An 18,985-nucleotide genomic window follows, 5' to 3' on the forward strand; every position below is an offset into this window, starting at 1 on the left:
TTTCATTGCCTCCGGCAATTATTAATAGCCTTTCAAGGTCTTTCATAATTATTATTGAATTGAGTGTAGTGCAATTTGGTCTGAAATCATACGCATGTTTTTAAAATACAACGAACGCGTAGCGCGAATTTGATTTGAAATCACAAGTATGATTTTAGACCAAACTTTCGCGACACAAAGTTCAATTGCCGCTTTATTACATTTACTTTCAAATAAAAAAAATTCAGTCGCTCAAATACATGACTTTTTAGTCTGTACATATATTTTATTGATCCAGTACTGGGCTGGTGTGTAAAAAAAGTTGCTAACGTTGTCTTTCAGTTTCCTAAAATTTGATTGATTACTTTAGATAAGCCTTGAAATCGGACTGGTTGTTCTTTTTTAGTGGCTAGGAAAAAATTTCGATTAAGATCAGAAAATGATGCGAATGTAGGACAAATCACATTGACAAGAGCCAATCAGACTGCAACAACAGGGGGAACGACAGAAAATTGACGGCGAATGAGGGGGGGGGGGTGGAGGGGGAGGATCCTAAGAATATTACAAAGTCTAGGGGGAGATCAGGTAAATTATGGTCCTTTAGCTCCTACAGGCGCTATGCGTTTCATGGGTGGTGATCAACCCACGTGACTGACAGTAACAAGTTAACTCCTGTGAACTGTCATCACTCGAAGAATTTCCGTCATGTTCGTAATTATTGTTGGAGTGCTCTTCACTCTGAACACTGGCTTCCTCCTCGATAATTGCCTCTTGAAGAACACTTATAACCCTAGACTCCCATGTCGATCTGTCAGTTTCGTTCGGTAGGTCAATGTAACTCCTATCCAAGAGAGATGGCAAATGGACTTTGAGATCCACATTGTCGTATTTGATTATAATCAAGCAATCATCGCCCTCGTTCATCAATCGTGTTATGGCGTGGTTTATCTCAAATTCGCAAATGCCTTTTTGAACAAAACTCTCCGATACGACAGCAATGATCTTGTAGCTATCATGAACACTATCAACAATGCTCTGAGCAAACACTGAGCCGGGTTGAAAATCTTTCCAATGTATGCAGCATCTAAACCCGTTGCTCTGTAGCGTCGAAAGTAGGACGTTGTTGACCCATTCAGATTCTGTCGAGCTGTAGATTATGAATGCGTGGTACTTAAAAGCTGTGAATACAAAATGAATATTGTTAATATTCTGTCTTTGATTGTTTAAGATTGTGATTATTGCAGTCTTCATGAGGCAATCGAAATAAAGGATAAAAGCAACTAGGAGAGGATGCGCTTTATCCTCTCTTGAGGCAACCAAGTATATCTTGTTCTCGTTTTCCTTTTTAGCCGGCCAGAGAAATCCCGAATACACGTACGTTTTTTCAGGTTCTTGTCCATAGGCGAAGTTACTCGGACTAAGGACAAAATTAATTCTTTGCATGCAGGTGAGGTAATATCCCATATTTATTAGCAACTAGCTCGTCACAAACGAGGCAGATACTCAAGCATATCATGAATGTTGGGAAGTTATCGGAGAAAGTCCGTCTTGAAAAGCTTTTGGATGTGTATGTTATAGGACAATAATTATGGAGAGATTCCGGGCTATAGCTTTAGTTTTTTTCCTGAAACAGTAAGATAAATTGAACACCTAAGAAATTTCAGCTTTTTGTTAGAGTGAATGATAAGTGCATGATGCGGCTTAAGTATCGACCTTACCTCTTCTTACAGTCTCCCTGGTAACTGAAGATGGCGGCTTACGACATTTTCGATACAACACCAAAGCGAACAGCCCAAGAAAAAACGTACCTCCAACGGAAGAAAATACAACCTCAAGTGTTCTTGAAGCTGTTGAAGAATCGTGTATCAATGTAAATGTTTGCTAAAAGGATATCCACTTGTATGAGATTAGTTCACCAATTTTCCAAGGGAACAACAGTTCAAGAGATTCTAGTGAGTGGTTCGCTGATATTTCTTTTGTGGACTATGAATTGTATTTGGAGAATCCATTGCATTGAGGAATATATTACAGATGAATTACCTCTAGGGGTTAAAGAGACAGGAGACATTTCGCCTTTATAAAAGACGAAACATAGTTTTTCAAGGCTTTTTTTTTCTATGGGGATCAACCGCGTCAAAGTTACTTATCTACACTTACTTGGCGATGATGCTGTCCTTGCCGGAATAGAAACTTCTATGAGAGTAAAACCAATTTGACCTCATGTCGGTTAATACAGTTTCAAATTTGACATAACCGGTTAATATTTGGCAAGCTACTACTGCTAAAGTAGTCACTTTTTAGATTCTTTCGTTGCCATAGCATTATCCTCTAAAATAGGGACAACTGCATCGCCCATAATTCATTATATTGTGATTCTGCGGGGGATAAGACTGAGGGAGAGAGGGAGGGAGGGGGGAATTGATTTCTTGAAATGTCCTGCCTTTGTCTCTCTCGATCCTGAGCTACACTGTACGTTTGCGATTGTTTGCAATTTCTGGGGTAAATTTCAGATTGAGAATCTCAACCAAAACAAAATAAACAAAATAACCAAAACGGATAATCAATTCAAAACAAAAGTAAGTAACACGAAGAGCCAATGAAAGGTCGGAGTAACTTAAATCAAGCCGCCTGAGGTTCTGAAAACATGGATGACTGCGTCGTGATTAGCTTTGCATCCGATTGGCTCAGATGTTCAAGCGAGTTTTTTGGCAAATTACAGGGCAAAGGGATGCAAAACCAATGGAATCTCGGATTACTTTCGACGCCACCGCAAATGAATCCAACATTCTTCTGATATTTACAATGTTGCAATTCCAGAATATTCAAGAACGTCAGCCCTTCTATGACCTCGTCAGTGTTCAACAGAAAATTGAGTAGATCAGGTCTTCCAGACTGTTTGTCCGTCTGTCCACATTCACTTTGACATGAAATACTGAGAGTACTGATATACTTAATATAATTCTACCACATTTCCGTAATTGTTAACGCTTACTTATTCAAAACAAAGTTATTTCTGTAATGATTGTCATTTTGCCTTACTTTTCATTTCATCATTCTCACCATTGTTACAAATTTTTTAATATCAATGTTGTGATTATCATAATCGTCCTTGTCACTGTCACTGTAACTGTCTCCGACATTGCCATTGCCATTGCCTTTGCTATTGTCGTTGCCTTATTATTAGTATAGGTAATAACATGATTTCGAGTGCAATGGGTATTAATAAGCACGAGTAAATATTTCAAAGACAATAAAATTGCACGGTTCCGTAAGACGAGTGCAATTTGCAGTCTTTGAAAATTCAGAAGTGCTTATCACACCAAAGTGCGAGAGGAATCTTGTTATTACTTCTTAATGAAACAACATCACAGAAAGTCAAGAAAGACGACATTTTGAAAGTGTGCGCGCTCTTGTAACTTGCACCACTCGTGCAACATGAGAATGCACTCGTTTTTAGCCAGTCGGAAGCGCGTGAGTTTTTCATGTACATTATTACTAAATTATTATCATCAACATCAGTAGCGTTACTAGTATTAGTAATAGTATCCTTATTATTATTATTTATTATTATGTTATTATCATTATTGTTGTTATCGTTATCACTTAAAACTGAACATTATCATTGTGTTAAAAATGATGCATCTTACCGTATTTTCGAGTAATATGAATCATTGTATGAGTATCTGGATATTTGGGGAATGGATAGGCAGTCACCTAGGCACAAGGGAAAGATTTTGGATTCAGAAGTTTCAGGTTTCTGTTGACTAAATGCTACAGAGAACTCTCCAAAACTTCTTTAACAACTTCTTGTTCCTTGCTTCTATGTTTCCTATTTGAACCTAAGAGGAGGAGACGGTAGGGGCTGCGTTTCGTCAGTAGCTGTCATGTCAGCCAAATGAAAGTGATGAAGTCTTTCAAAAATCACGTGGCTAAATGTTGATTTTCGCCTTAGCAATATGAGGATGTAATAAGTAAAAAAAGAGAGCGCCATAGAGTTAAAAAAATTCACAGCCACAGATCATCATCCGTGGCTGTGAACCTTCTGAGCAATTTCAGAATATCTCCGGACCTTTTGTCAAATGAATCAAATATCGTTCTAAAACTTCTTCACATGAAAATACCATAATAAAACCAATGGAGGACTACGAAAATTTAACTAAGACGAATAAAAGGAAGAGAAACCTCTTTTGAACCTTGGTTGCCAAATACGCTTCGAGTCAAATGACTGACGCCCCCAAATATACACTGTACTTTAACACCTTGACCCCTAAGAGTGACCAGCATCTAATTTCTCCCCACAAAATCACTCCTAAATCAAACATTAAGGTCACAAGAATAAAGGAAATGATCACCAACTCAAGAAGTTCTTGATTGTGAGACACGTTCTCCTTGTTAGCACCTTAGTAAATGTATAGAGAACAGTATGGAGAATATGCACGCATGGAGTTGTTTGTATTGATATTAGGAAGTAAAGGGACAATGATGAAGCTTTTCTTGCCAGTCGGTTGTCATCGAATTAAATTGATACTCACAGGATAACAAGATAAAGTCGCTATCGTCACTTACCGCGACGTCAATTCGCTCAGGATATTTCCAACCATAAGTGGCATAATCCAAGATGAAATATGTCTGGTTCTGAATGAAATACGTTTCGAATTCCAATATTTAGGAGCTGATTTAAAACATGTATCAAAATCAAAAATTTGTTACGTTTGCAATAAACTAATGAGCTCAGCTCGATAAGCTTGTCTCCTGTACCTAAGATTAACAACGGTCAAGTTTTTTTCATAATTGAAATCGATTTGCAGTATCAAAAATTTAAGCTACAGGGAATATACGCCATTAAGAATTTACTTTACTATTCATGTTATGTCGTGTTGTACCTCAAGAAGGCAATTCGATCTTGTTGTGTGATCGTCCGCGTGAGAGCAGCCCTGACAATGACTGTTGTCGGTAATGCTGATCAGCGGCAGTTTTTACAATCTCAGCAAATTAAGAATTAAAAATGAGGGAATTTCAGTGAATACCTTTGGTAATTTGAAACACTGTAATTTGGGGACATTCTTTTGATTTCTGCTGATACCCATTTGTATGTAGTAGCTAGTCCAGTTGAAAGAGGCATCTGCAGAAAAGATACCCAAGTAAGTTGCAAGGGTTGTTATCTCAATTAAAGAATAACTGATACTTGAAAAAATCTCGATTCATTGCATCGCTCGAGCACGTGCGAGAAGCTGTGTGGCGGTTTAAGTATCCCATCATTGATTTGTTTTGAACAAATACCTCCATAACCGTCCTTGTTCCCTCTCCACTTAATTTTGCTTTTTCGTCTTTTACCACCCTCTGACTGATAGTCTACCCCCTTTCAATGATCGCTCTTGAACAGAAGGGTGCGAAAATACTTCTCAGGCAAGCAGCAATACGGAGAACAACTCAGTGACCTTGCCGTTCTCTCCTTATTGTTCAATTTTATCGCCAAGGAGGATCAAGACTTTATCACCTCAAATGTAAGTGGCCAGGTTGCTAGGCAAATTTTAAAATGGCCGCATCCGTGGTCGCATATCTACTTTTATCGGCGTAGATACCCGGGTAAAAATTAATGGTTTCTGCGGCATAAATCATGCAAAATCAACACAAAATAACAGTAGCTCAAACACCAGTCATTCCCATATATCATAATTATATGTTTAACATGATACATGTCTAACACGATACAACCAACCTGCCAAGTGTTATAGTACTGAATTTTGCTTAGCTTATATGGTAAAACATCACAGAATTAAAACTCACTTACTTTTAAAAGGTGTCCACGAAATGTTGACGACCCATTCTCCGTTACTTCGTTTGGAAAAACGTCCATTGATGTTTTTGGAATGCCACTCGTATTCTCCAAACTCGTGCCGTACACAACCTGCAGAAAGGTACATACTCTAAATATGGCAGTTTTCGGTGGTTAATGAAAAGTACGTTATGTAATTTGAGCTTATTTGCCGAGAAAATAACAAAAAAGGTTCACACATTGAGCCATCGACATCTCTTCCTTCTATACAGTTTGCAAATACCAAATGTGAATTACTTTGGTTCCAATACAAATGCTTTTCCTGTTTCCTGCTTTCACTATTCACGGAAACTTCAGTTCTGTTTACTATCTCTTGTTTGTTAATAAAGGAACTGTAACTTACTGAATTTTGAAGAGTTTGTTGACGCTGTGGGTAGGAAACCTAGAAACAGACATTAAACAAGCGTTTATGCAAGTAGGATATGAAATAAACCTGGGTCACAGCGTCTTTGATCACTCTTACAAATAGGACTACCACGCTTTTCTGTCACAAAACAAACACATGCGCATGATGACCACAAAATTCTTCGTTTGAATTTCTCGTTCAGTCTCCCGCAGTTAGTAACTGCAGTAGCCTGGATAGTCCATAAGAATCGCATTATTTTATTGCCATTTATTTTTTTTTTCTTTTCGAAACTTTTGATGGACCTAACAATACCCAACAAACATCTTAATAACAATATCGGTGAGTAATTTGGATTTTGGAAGACCCTAAAATGAAACCTTGTTTTATCTTACCTGCTGTCGTATCTTCTACAAGCGTGCGTGACGTTGGAACAGCTGTTAGGAAAAAAAGAAAAATAACCATGTAGTTTTCACCCAAATCGTTGAAGCAGTGACATGGATAAAAGCTCTTTGGCAAATTGTAGTGTTTAGGTTACTCGGAAGGGTCGTATATCAGACGTTACATATGATTACAAGTGTCTGTCTCACAAACCATAAATCCAAGTCTCAACCGGCTTTGGCTTCTTAAGCAAGTGACCGAATCAAGACAATGATGTATACTACCAATTTATTTTTTCTAGAAGTAAAAAGTCTAGAGTCGTGCTGATCTTTAACCTGATGGCGGAAATGATGAAAAAAAATTGTGAATTATTTTTTATACCACCAGAATGACATAAATTAACAAATGAACCCCTGTCCATGTAACAAAGGACATTTTCCCTCTATCCTTGCATTTAAAGAAATTCATTTTCAGCAGTGGTTATCAAAAATGTTTCTATTTGACAGAGATCTCTTCCATAATCATTGCCTCTGTGGAGACATCCTGTCTCCGTGTTATCCGCTCTCCATTAAGTGAATTTTCATATTGATGCGCTGAATGCCGGAACATAGGAAATATTCTTTTTCATCACAATTACTTGAAATCAAACGTAAAAAAAACCAACGAAAAAAGTTATAAATAGCTAAAACCTTCCTCTAAAACTCAACAATTAAGATGAAGGAGAAATGTGAAAGAAAAAAAAATAGAAACTAGTCCAGTTAACCCTTTACATCTAAAATCAGTTTACATATTCTCCTCTCGATTCTTTACACATTTCCCAGGGTGATAACAAGGATAATTTATTTAACAATCGATAGCTTCTTTATTTGGTGAATGTTTCCTTTATTCTAGTGAACTTAATTTTGATTCAGGGGTGATATTGAAAAGAATCGAAACCAGTCACTATAAGGGCTCCAAGGGTGAACAGAGGGGAAAAAGTGTATGAATCGAGTGAGCTTCTTTGAAACTCAGGAAACCGTGAACACCATAAATATACATGTAAATGGGATGTCAGAAAATCTGAACTGAGCTTGTGATTTTGAGGTTTGTCTTCGCGAGCTTAACTCGGACAACCGTATCCATGTATATGGAATGTTATACATTGCCAAAGCCAATCGGCGTCAGAAAATCTGAACTAAGTTTGTGGTTTCGAGGTTTGCCTGCGCCAGCTAAACTTTAACGTGATCAGTGGTCAATATACAACTGATTTATCAGAATCAAATAAAAGGGTGCACAGTTGTCTGAGTTTTACGGCAAATATCTGCCTGAATTTGACGAAGAAAAGACGAAACGGTAAGAAAATTATTATCTAAGCACATAATTATTTTACGCCTCATTTTTATATCCTCAGTCCTTGTGTATAGTTTAAACGGGAAGTTACCCCTTTGTCTCCCAAGATCTGACTGTTATTCTCCCCTCCGGCAGCAACACATTTACATGTAAACAGGTTACGAGAATGCGGTGTTACATTAACATAAAAGCCTCTACCTGATAAGTTTGAGTGTTCTGGTTACCTTTTTGTTGAATGATGTATGGCTATTGGGAGTTATAGGGGAAGAGCTATCACACAAGAGTGTCTATGTTGACTTCCTGGACGCTTTTTATCTTTATCGGCACAACTTACGTGGTTTAAATGACTGTACATCTGAGGAGTCCTCTTTTGGAGAGTAAGGAAGAGCAACAATCTTAAAATAAAATATGAAACCACAACATGATGAAAAGCGTCTCACTAACTGTTTTTGGTTCAAAAATAATTAAACTCACGGTAGCAAATACATTTTAAATCGAGGGTGCTCTCACTTACCCTTAGATAAATAATATCTGGAAAAATATATCCATAGGAAGAGAGATTAACTTGAAGAAATGTTTGATTCTAAAATGTAGAAAGAGACAGAGGAGAAATTATGGTGAAAAAACAAAAAGAACACAACTGATAAGCTACTGACCACCACGTCATAGACCACATGAAAAGAAGTTTACTATGGTCAGTGGATTTTCAGAAACGGCTTTTAATACCTCTAAGAGAAGTTTTCTTTTTCCTCTCATTTTGTACAGTTGGAGAGCATGCAGATCTCAATCTGTATCAATGCTGGATTATTTAATGAGTGTGCCCAAAACACTATGGTTACAGCTTTAAATCAATTGCTAAAGCCTCAGGGTTCTGAAGAATTAGGCTAAGTTTTGTTACTTTAACTAGGGCGACTTGCTAGCTTTACATCATTCAAAGAGGCTGTAACATTCTGATGTGCAAAACTAGCTTTAACTTGCGAGGCGATAGTTTTGAAAAGAAAAAACAACACGAATGAGGGTGTGGATGGTAATGTATTGAGAGGTTACATCATTAATTCGCAAACACTAGACTTGAGAGCTAGAAATCTTAGTTGAATCATTGAAGAAATTTGGCGTTAGAAAGAAAACTAAGTTAAATTCATTAAATTCACCTGATAAGTAAAAGAAATTCAGGTCAGTCTTTAAGAAAGATTAACCACATTTTCCGCGTAACTTTGCATCTTACCTTCGGATGCTGAGAACAAGTTGATGGATTTAAGCCTTTCACTTCAGGGTGGGCATTTTTTACTGCAAGTTTAACCACGATACCAGACCAGTTTCCATAAGTTTCTGCAAAAAAAAATCGCAGAGTGAAAAATTGTTACTCCAAGGAGTCATCATGCTTTTTCGTTAGGGACTTACCCTGAAGCCAATTTGCAACACGGGGTCATAGGGAAAATGCCGCACACATAGCAAAAATATATTATTTACTATATTACATTTCCGTAAAAATATCCCTAAAAGAGTCTGATCGAGGAAAAAGAAAAATTTAAGTGCAATTCATACGTAAGCAAGGGAACTTGCATATTAATTAAACCCTCATGATTCAAAACTAGGCTTAGGGAAAACATTTTTCACTAAAAAAAATAAAACGCATGAAGTTATAATTGCTTTTAGGGAACTTAACATAGATATATTCATATTAAGTATATTATTCTGCATTTGCAGCTAGATAATTTATCAAAAAATAAAACTTAAATTTCAATGCAAACGAGCCTTCGCTTTCTCTTTAAGTCTTAAGGTTCTCTCTCTGGAGTGCGGGAAATCTATTATCTTTAATTTACTTTTAAATTTTTTATCTGATTGGTGAAGGTAGAGCAATTTTTTCACTCCAATTATATCGCGAGAGAAAGGAAAGCCATTTTGATGCCGCAGTTATTACTAACACTCAATAAAATGGGTTCAACTCTCTCGAAGCTTTAATCACTCACCATTCAAAGGTGTCCAAGATATGTTCGCGTACCAATGACTGGTGTTTTTATACTGTCCAAAGGTCACGTTCACCTCTCTTGGGGTCCAGTCCACTTTTTGATTTGGTGAAGACACTGAGCACTCTGAAAAACATGGTCTGAAGTTAGATATTTGATCAAGAGCAAAAAGACTACCCCAAAAATAACAGTAACCGGAAGTAAATTCCAAACTGTCGGCCTACCCCTCTCCGATGCTCAAAATTTAACATCGGGAGAAACGACAACTCCCGAATAACTACTACATCAAGAAAGAGCATGGCTGGAATGGCAACAATTAAATTTTTTTCAATCGGGACAAGTTAACTCATCAAAAAATTTGTCATACTCACAGACATTTGTATGACGGAGGGTACAACATACATCCCTAGCGGTTGCTATATAAAGTTCTTTTTTTTAAATTGTTTGAATTACATTCACTCCAGAGATGCAAGACCTGTTTGAATGAAACTTTGCAAACCTTTTCAAAACTGGGTAATTATTTTGGTAATTGTGTATCCCCAACAAATCATCCTCTTCGATTTTAAATCACCTCTTACAAAAAGTGTCTATTCAGATGCTTAAAATGGTCTTTGCGAAGTTGGCAAACAATTTATCTGAGCTGATGCAAATTGTTAGGATTTGTAACCCATGTGTTAATTATATTTACAATTTCAGCCTTCATTTCATGATGCATTTAAACTGAAAAGTAAGATCCTAAGCTATTTCCTCACACTCCTGTAATTATTTTCAGCTTACCAGGAATGGCTTTCAATGCCTTTCGAATGCGCTGTTTGGTAGAGAAAGGTGCAGTTAGGCCTCGTTGGTCTGCCACTGCAATTATTAGGGGGTGTAAATTAATCAGTAAACAATTTCAAAATTAGCATTCACGCTATAAAGTTTATTCAGACAGGAGACCAATAAACTATGGGCAAATGAGAATCAATCAGCCTAAAGTACTCAAAGACCCTTAACGGACCAACTTTAAAACATCTACAGGGACCGGTGAAAAAATTTTACAAAGTGATCCCAAGATTTACCGCACTTGGGTTCACGCGATTTTTAATTTAGCGTCCTAAAAGGAGAAACAAACAAATCACGTCGACCAATCAAATAAATGTGAATATCGCTTTATCGATATAATTTTAAACCAGCTTACCTTTCCTTGCCTTGCAAAGCTCATAACACGAGGGGAATACCTGCAGGTCAGAAAGACATAGGGACAGTTGGTCAGGTGCCAAAATTGATCGATGAATTTGCGGTTGACTAAACAAAGACTGAAATCGAATTCGTTTTTGATAAACGAGGCTAGGCTCCAAAGGTGTAGTTCTTTTCTACGATTAACGAATCGTGTAGTACGTGAGATGAATTGTGAGCAAATTTAGGATTTTTAAAAATAGACGGTTAAAGCTTCCTCGTTTGCTCTGGTTAAACAATTAATGTGAGGAACATTGGCTGCCATCATGTCACAAAGGGTTAAGATCATATCATCGCACGGCTGAATTTTTTCAGTATTTTAGATCCGCCTATCATTAACCTACGGAAAACACGTCTTGATGCATGATTCTGTTGCAGGAAATCGGAAGGCTTCCAAGAATATCAGAGATATCAAAAGAAGCAAAATTTGAATATTGGAAAAGCTCGACAAGGGGCAAAATATAAACTCTTAACTGCTTCCTTCCTCCGACAAACAGTAATGTTATTTGCATATTTAAAGTATGATCACCAGGAAATTTCAAATGCTAAACGGTGTTAAGACCTAAAAAGCCATGTTTAGAAAGCCTCATCGATTATTTTTATATTCTCATTGGTTTGAGATACCAGGCACAAGAAGTTACTGTCATAAAATTTCCGCGAAATCTGCTAACTGAAAACCTCAATGAACCAACTTTTCCCGGAAAACTGAATCCAATATTACCGATCATTCAAACTATGACGGAATCTTACATTTGAAAGGTCTCATCTACTTAGTTCTAGAATGAACTGTGAAAGCTCTCACCCATCTGAAACGTAGTTTCATTCACAAGTTTCTGCCAGTATCACTTATTCAAATGCTGTTTGCTAAGTAATGTCTCGGGCTATGTCGAAATGGATTTGTCCATCCTTAAATATTCAGGGTGGTAAAATATGCCCAGAAGGAGTCGTATTTTTGTCACGATATCAAGAGGATCTCGTTTTGAAAACATAAGACAATTTTCTTGGATATCAAAGTCAATGAAGATTCTTGTTTCCGTTTCAATGAAACATAACTAGTACTATCATCTCCTATCATGTCTCCGTCCAATTTTACCGGTAACATTTCCATCGATAAAAATCTCGGGAAGTTAAACTCTTTCTCTCCAACTTTTTGGTGAGAGTAAACTCGTGCTTCTCTCCTCAAATATCAACGGTACTAAATGCAGTATTTTGATCTACATTACGTATCCACATACATCTTGTTAAGAATAGTAAAAGCGTCGAGAAGAAAAAATCATTATGAAACGTTATGCTGATTATAACTGATATGCTTTGTCATTAATTACGTGTTAGGAAATGATTTGGTTTGTCGGCTTTGCAAAGTGTATTTTTACTCAACAAAAACAATGACCTCTTGAACGAAAAGCATTTCTAATTCAGCTCCCTATGCAAACTTCTACCAAGGAGCTGTGTTTGGTATTCAAACAAATCAAACACAAATTGATTTTTAAATAGCAAGGTTAGTTATCCTGACGAAGGAGAGGAACAAAAAATAATTCAATACAGTCGGTCTAAACTACGCATTTGCGCAAATAAAGATTTCCCATTTCAAACTTGAATAAACACGAAATTACTGTCTTTACCGGACTGATTTTGTGTCTGTGATAGTTAAGACACTGTAGAGGCAGGATGACTCAATAATTTCGTAGAGAAAAATACTTTCAGCATTGACAGAAATATTCCTCAGTACACGTACACCTGAACGAATTCTTTTTTAAATTCCAACGTGACGTCATTAAAATGCACGTTTTGCTCCGCACATATATAAACACTGATTGTGAAGTGATCACGTTTTAACTTCTGTGAGCACACCGAAGGAAAATACATATAGCGACAAAGTTCCAACCCAAAAGTGTTTTCAGCTTGTCTTTATCACTGTCTATACATCTACCTAAGAGTATTTTGAACGAGCTTAAATTTCAGACCAGCTTAGCATCGCAAGACCTTTATTAATTGTGCTTGTTATTTCGCGATTTACCCTAGCTTGCGTTACTAATTCGTAGTTCAAAGGAAAAATAATATCAATAAACAGTTCTTGCCGGGCAGAAATCTAAATGCCAAGGATCACTCACATTGACGATCGAATGTTAATGAAAATTGCCAATAAGATTCACTTTGCACCATCATTATCCTTAGCCCAATGTTCTAAATTCCTGGAAATCAAATCACGCTCACCTTTTATAAAGTATATTTTTGTATGCCCTCGCAAACAGGTTTCAAAGAGTAGAAATTAGAACGAAACCGCTTCAGCGTCGAAGAAATGCATTAGAATTCCGAGGTTTCCGTTCTACGACAACTTTTACGATCCTAATAGGAATATTCGCAGACTTGAGCGTAAGTTGCAGTGCAGTCAGTATCGAAACCCAATCGGAATACAAACAAATGGGGCACAAACCTTTGAACTGGCGGTTTTTTCAGCTAAGCGATGGCATCGTCGAAGACATGATGACTTTACAGATCGTGCTTGAGATTCTTGAAGCAATACACCAGCAATAAGGACAAACAAGGGCAATACCACGACAAACATTAAACGGCCGAGTCTTGTATTCATTGGATTGCAGTTGCGTCAAGAGACGTCGGCATCACATGGCATTACAATTTCAGGGCTGGATATAACACCAAGCATTTTGTCTTCAGACACGGACTCCTTGTCGAGAGCACGGACCTCTCTTTACAACCTCGTTTGTTAACTCACCCGCAACAAATTTGTGATTTATGTATGCTGCAGACATAAACAACAGATCATAATTGATGCGCTCAGTCTTCATTATGCCTTTATCACGTGCGATCGAAGTTTGCATTGTCTCTTCCAGTCTTCCATACTTCTTTTATTTTAACACTAAGCTATTTTTATCTTCGTGGATATTTATTTGCATGGGACAATTTTATTCGTCTTGTTGTTTTTCCAAAATGCAAGAACACAGTAAAAGCGGAAGTCATGTACGAAATACAAGCATGAGTGATCATGGCGTGACAAATCTAAACAAAAATACCGATGGACCAGCCATGGTGACTGAAGCCTGACCTAGCTAAGCGTCTGGCACCTAAAGATATTAATTATTATGATAATATTAATGATGACGGTAATGATAACGAGACTTAAGTAACTAATTATAATGATTATATTTGTTTTTATGATACTGCCGTAACTTCGTGAAAATAGTAGAATCGAGATAAATTTCAAACTCACGATAATACTCACGAATTATTTTTTAAGAACATGTGTCGGCATGACTCATACCATCATCCATTTTTTGTGCTGTATACATTCACACGTTACGCGAAAATAACGTTATCAATCTAAATCAAATGATAACAGTTAGAAATTGCAGTGCTGTGAAGTATTGTCAATTGGTTTTAATCATGATTATCATAATTTTCAACATCATCATTTTTCAAATTTATAAAGTTAGATCATGACTCACAGCTATAAAGAGAATTAGTATACGCCAAACAAGTAAATAGAGCTTTTTGCGCGCGCTGATTGGCTAGTTCGGAAATGAATTATCAAATACTATTTACCTCTGAGCAGCCGATGAGACAAAATCGCGCGTAAAGAGTTAAATTTCTGACCATTTTTTCGGTATGGTAGAAGAAATAAACAAGCTGGTTGGTTTCCGTGTGGTAAGTACTAAAATAATTATTCACCTCTAATGTTGCGTTTACAGTTTTGGTAGATAGGAGCTCCTTTCTAACAGGTGTATACGTATCACGCTAAAGCTGAATATGAAGGATAAAGCGAGGATAACACTGGTCTTTAAGGGGAAGGCGAATTGGAGAGGGAGATAAATGATGAGTCTTAAATATTTTCTCTCCTATCCCTGAATTTCTGTTTTGTTTTCGTTTTATCTGCGTTTTTGTGGCAGCCCATTAGAAGCCTGCGCGCGCACAGGCCTCATCATGATGTAACATACGATAAAGAGTGTGACGTAACGGAAGAAACTCAGTTTTTCTTCCGTTCATAAAGATAGTGCTCGATGCTTCTTAATGGGCTATGTTTTCAGGTGGGTGCGTTTCTTCCAGGTACATTAACAATCTACAACATTACTTTGAGAACTTTGAAGCGAACGCAAGTAAGTTTTCGCAGAAATATGAGCAGTTCTTTCTAACTCAGTATGTGACGAAAACGAAGAGGGCAGAGTATCGAGCTATGCAAAGCTCTTTTTTTTACGATCGTTATTGCAAAATAGGAAAAATACTTACCAACAGTTACGATACAGAACGATTCTTGCGGGGTTGATGATTTTATTTTAAGACAAAGCACTCTGTACTATTTACAATAAATAGCTAAGTGATCCTTAAGCCACGCAAAAATGGTCTGTAATGTTCCAAATTTTTTTTCCAATCTTTGTCTTTCCAACTTGTTGCTTCGTGCTGGAGATCTTTTTAACCCTTCAACTACCATGGGTGACCAAGACAGAATTTCTCCTCACTAATAATCTGGGGATAATAAGTTGATCCAATACTAAATTCTCGAAACTAACATTATCAGAATTGTATGGTCGACAGTAAGGAGAATTACAGAGAAATCTATGGTTTTACTGTCTTTTCGATAGGTTTCTAGCAAGAGAAATTATAAAGTAATAGTCTATAATGAAATAAAATTGTCTTGATCCCTGGCAGAGTAAGAGATTCATGAAAGAGAGGCCCAGATCAATAAGATTATCGAAAATTGTTAAAAAAGATAACAAATTACTTACGTATCGTATCAATTAGGAATTTGAGGTTTAGAAAGGAGAAAACTGATTAAAATGCAGAAAAATGATTTTTTTTTGGATCTGATTTAAAGGTCATCTGTTACTATATGTTTTCCACTCAGGCACTAATCTACAAAAAACTGCTCTCTTTTCTCTCAACCTTACAACGAGAAATAAAATAAGGTTATAAATGAGCACCAACAGTGAATAGTGATGAGGAATCCTCTACAAATTTGACCCTTGGCGAATATCCAATAAACTTTTGACTCATGATACTGAAACAGTCATTGATTATTGGTATTAAGACTATTTTAGCTATGATTATGTTCCAGTTGTGAAACATGAAAGAACCGTATCGAGATCATATTCACTTTTTACCTTCGCTTAGAGTGTTATATCCATTGACTTGATTAAATTGATTTGATTTTCAGAAGAACTTCGTCACCATAAGAATATAAAATCTGATGTTGAATTCTGGTGTTGAAAATATAAAGTCGTACTGAGTACTGATAGCACAAGTTCTCTCAGCTAGTCTCTCAGATGAGTGGCAGAATCGAGTAGTGTTGAGTCAATTAGAATGATAACCAACTCGTTTTGACTTCATGAGTCTTTTTTCTGAACATAAATCAGTTAATTACAATTTCGCAAATTCCTGCGATAAGAAACAGCTGGCCAAAGAGAAGCGATTGTCAAGTTTTATGGTTTGAACTCTGCTAATAAAAGCTGCAGCGTCGAGAACCTGCAAAAATTCACAAAGCTTCCAGAAGGAAATAAATGTTACTATTATTCGTGATGGTAGTTGGTGCTTTATCACGCATTAGTAATACAAGTTGCCTCAGTGGCCATTTTGGCAATTTCGTGTCCATTTTCGAAAACATCTCCGTTGACTGGTTCAAGCACGGATACTTCGGTATCATTGCTTTTTGTGCTTTCACGTTTGTATTTGTGAGGAACCCCGAGAAATTCAAGGAGCTTTTTTTCCCAATGAGGTTTTTCATGATTACTTCCATAGTCGATCACGCTTCTTTCTCGCAAATCTACGGGTAGCGACCCTAAATCAACGTCATCAATCCTTAAGATAACCAAACTGTCGTCATTTCTTTCGAGAAGTCTCTGCTTCGCTTGATCTAGCTCATACCTGCAATAACGGCCGTTCAAAAACTTACTTGAGAAAACTACTACATTTTTGTAACTTTTGTAAACGCTATCCGAAATCAGATCATAAATAATACCGCCAGCTCTGAAGTCTCTGTGGTGGATTCGGCATCTTAGCTTATGCTTTCCTTCAAGGAGAGGTAGAAGCCTTTCTTCCACCCATTCAAGGTCATCACCTCTAAAAATTATGAATGCGTCACAATCATAATTTTCAGACTCAAGATCTGAAAATGATAAACACAAAATTGTTAGAAGGATTATTTATGCAAAAGAATTGTAAATTCCCAGACTTGTAAGTGTTGCTGCCCAAGTTTTTTATAGTTTTGATTTTCCACAATTTACCGGTAAAATTGTGAAAAATAAAAACTATAAAAACTAAAATTGCAAGACAATAGTTATTTAAAGAAAAAAAAAAACACGAATTAGGGTGTGGATGGTAATGTATTGAGAGGTTACATCACTGAGTCGCAAACAATTGACTTGAGGGCTAGAGATCTTATTTGAATCGTTAAAGAACGTTACCGGTGGAAAGAAAACTAACTTAAAGCCAATATAAAGCAACTTATTCACCCGATAAGTAAACGAAATTCAGGTCAATCTTTAAGAAAGATTGGAACTACGTTTTCCGCGTAACTTTGCCTCTTACCTTCGGATGTTGAGGACAAATTAATGGATATACGCCTTTCAATATAGGGTGGGCATTTTTTACGGTAAGTTTAACCACAATGCCGGACCAATTTCCGTAAGTTTCTACAAAAACAAATCGCAGAATGAAAAATTGTTGCACCAAAGAGTCATCATGCTCTTTCGTTAGGGACTTATAAAACTGAAGCCAATTTGTAATACAAGGTCATAGGAAAAATGCTGTACACAAAAAAAATATTATCATCTACTTTATACCTTTCAGTCGAAATATCCCCAATGTAGTGTGATCAAGGAAAAAATTTAAGTATGTATTTTGAATCTTGCAAGGATAAAACTACTTTGTAAGCAAGGGAAATTGCACATTGACTAAACCTTCATGATAAAAAACTAGGCTTAAAGAAAGCTTTTTTCCACTAAAACTAAAACATCATTAAGTTTTTATTGCTTTTAGGGAACATAACATAGATATATTCATATTAAGTATAAAATTCTGCATTTGCAGTTAGATAATTTCTGAAAAGAAAAATTAAATTTCAATACAAACCAAGCTCCCTACAAAAGCGTTAAATCTGGAATTTAATTTCATTTTCGATTTTGGATCTGATTAATTTAGAGTAGAGAAAGTTTTTCACTCCAACTATTTCGCGAAAGAAAGAAAGAAAGCAGATCACGTTTACTTGTTATAAAGTATTTTTTGCACTTAAGCGTAAGCTGCAGTGCAGTCAGTATCAAAACTCAATCGGAATATAAACAAATGGAGCACAAACCTTTAAAGCGGCGGTATTTTTAGCTGAGCGATGGCATCGTCGAAGACATGATGACTTTACAGATCCTGCTTGAGATTCTTGAAACAAATCGCCCGCAATAAGGACAAACAGCGGTAAGAATACGACAAACATTAAACGACCGAACACTGTATTCATTGGGTTGTGTCAAGAGACGTTGGCATCACATGACATTGCAATTTCAAGGCTGATATAGCACCAAGAAATCTGTGTTTAGACACAGACTCCTTCTTAATGGCACGCCTTCCTGTTTACAATCTTGTTTTTTCACTTGATTGACTAGTTGACTTGTTTGGTCAGTCAGTCTAAATAAACTTTTTTAATTGAATAACTCGTCTGAGTGTAGTCAGAATTGATAACGGGACTCACATTACTACTTATAATAATTATATTTGTTTTTATGATACTGCCGTAACTTCGTGAAAATAGTAGAATTGAGATAAATTTCAAACTCACAATACTACTCACTATAATATTTTTTTAAAGACATGTTTCAGCATGACTCATACCATCATCCATTTTGTGTGTTGTATACATTCACTTTGTTTTGACTCGTTACGCGAAAACAACGTTATCAATCTACACAAATTATGCTAGTTAAAAATTGCATTATC

At 36.5% G+C, this 18,985-nt stretch overlaps 2 protein-coding genes across 2 annotated transcripts; both read right to left on the reverse strand.

The window, feature by feature from the left end:
• Positions 1-236: 236 nt before the first annotated feature.
• LOC131778925 (uncharacterized) lies at positions 237-13,793 on the reverse strand. Its single transcript, XM_066171233.1, has 16 exons — positions 13,485-13,793; positions 11,013-11,052; positions 10,613-10,687; positions 9,839-9,961; positions 9,094-9,197; positions 8,383-8,451; positions 8,203-8,263; positions 6,554-6,595; positions 6,159-6,197; positions 5,771-5,887; positions 5,007-5,101; positions 4,546-4,614; positions 3,627-3,693; positions 2,137-2,172; positions 1,698-1,826; positions 237-1,157 (listed from the first exon to the last, which is right to left on the reverse strand). Exons 1-16 carry the CDS (start codon positions 13,638-13,640, stop codon positions 580-582), a joined length of 1,800 nt encoding a protein of 599 aa, XP_066027330.1. The 5' UTR covers positions 13,641-13,793; the 3' UTR covers positions 237-579.
• A 1,236-nt stretch (positions 13,794-15,029) lies between these two features.
• On the reverse strand, positions 15,030-18,890 carry LOC131779019 (toll-like receptor 2). Its single transcript, XM_066171130.1, has 2 exons — positions 18,881-18,890; positions 15,030-17,165 (listed from the first exon to the last, which is right to left on the reverse strand). Exons 1-2 carry the CDS (start codon positions 18,888-18,890, stop codon positions 16,597-16,599), a joined length of 579 nt encoding a protein of 192 aa, XP_066027227.1. The 3' UTR covers positions 15,030-16,596.
• Positions 18,891-18,985: the final 95 nt, after the last annotated feature.

The sequence above is a fragment of the Pocillopora verrucosa genome, chromosome 8 (genome assembly GCF_036669915.1).
Source record: "Pocillopora verrucosa isolate sample1 chromosome 8, ASM3666991v2, whole genome shotgun sequence".
In the NCBI taxonomy this organism is placed as follows: domain Eukaryota; kingdom Metazoa; phylum Cnidaria; class Anthozoa; order Scleractinia; family Pocilloporidae; genus Pocillopora; species Pocillopora verrucosa.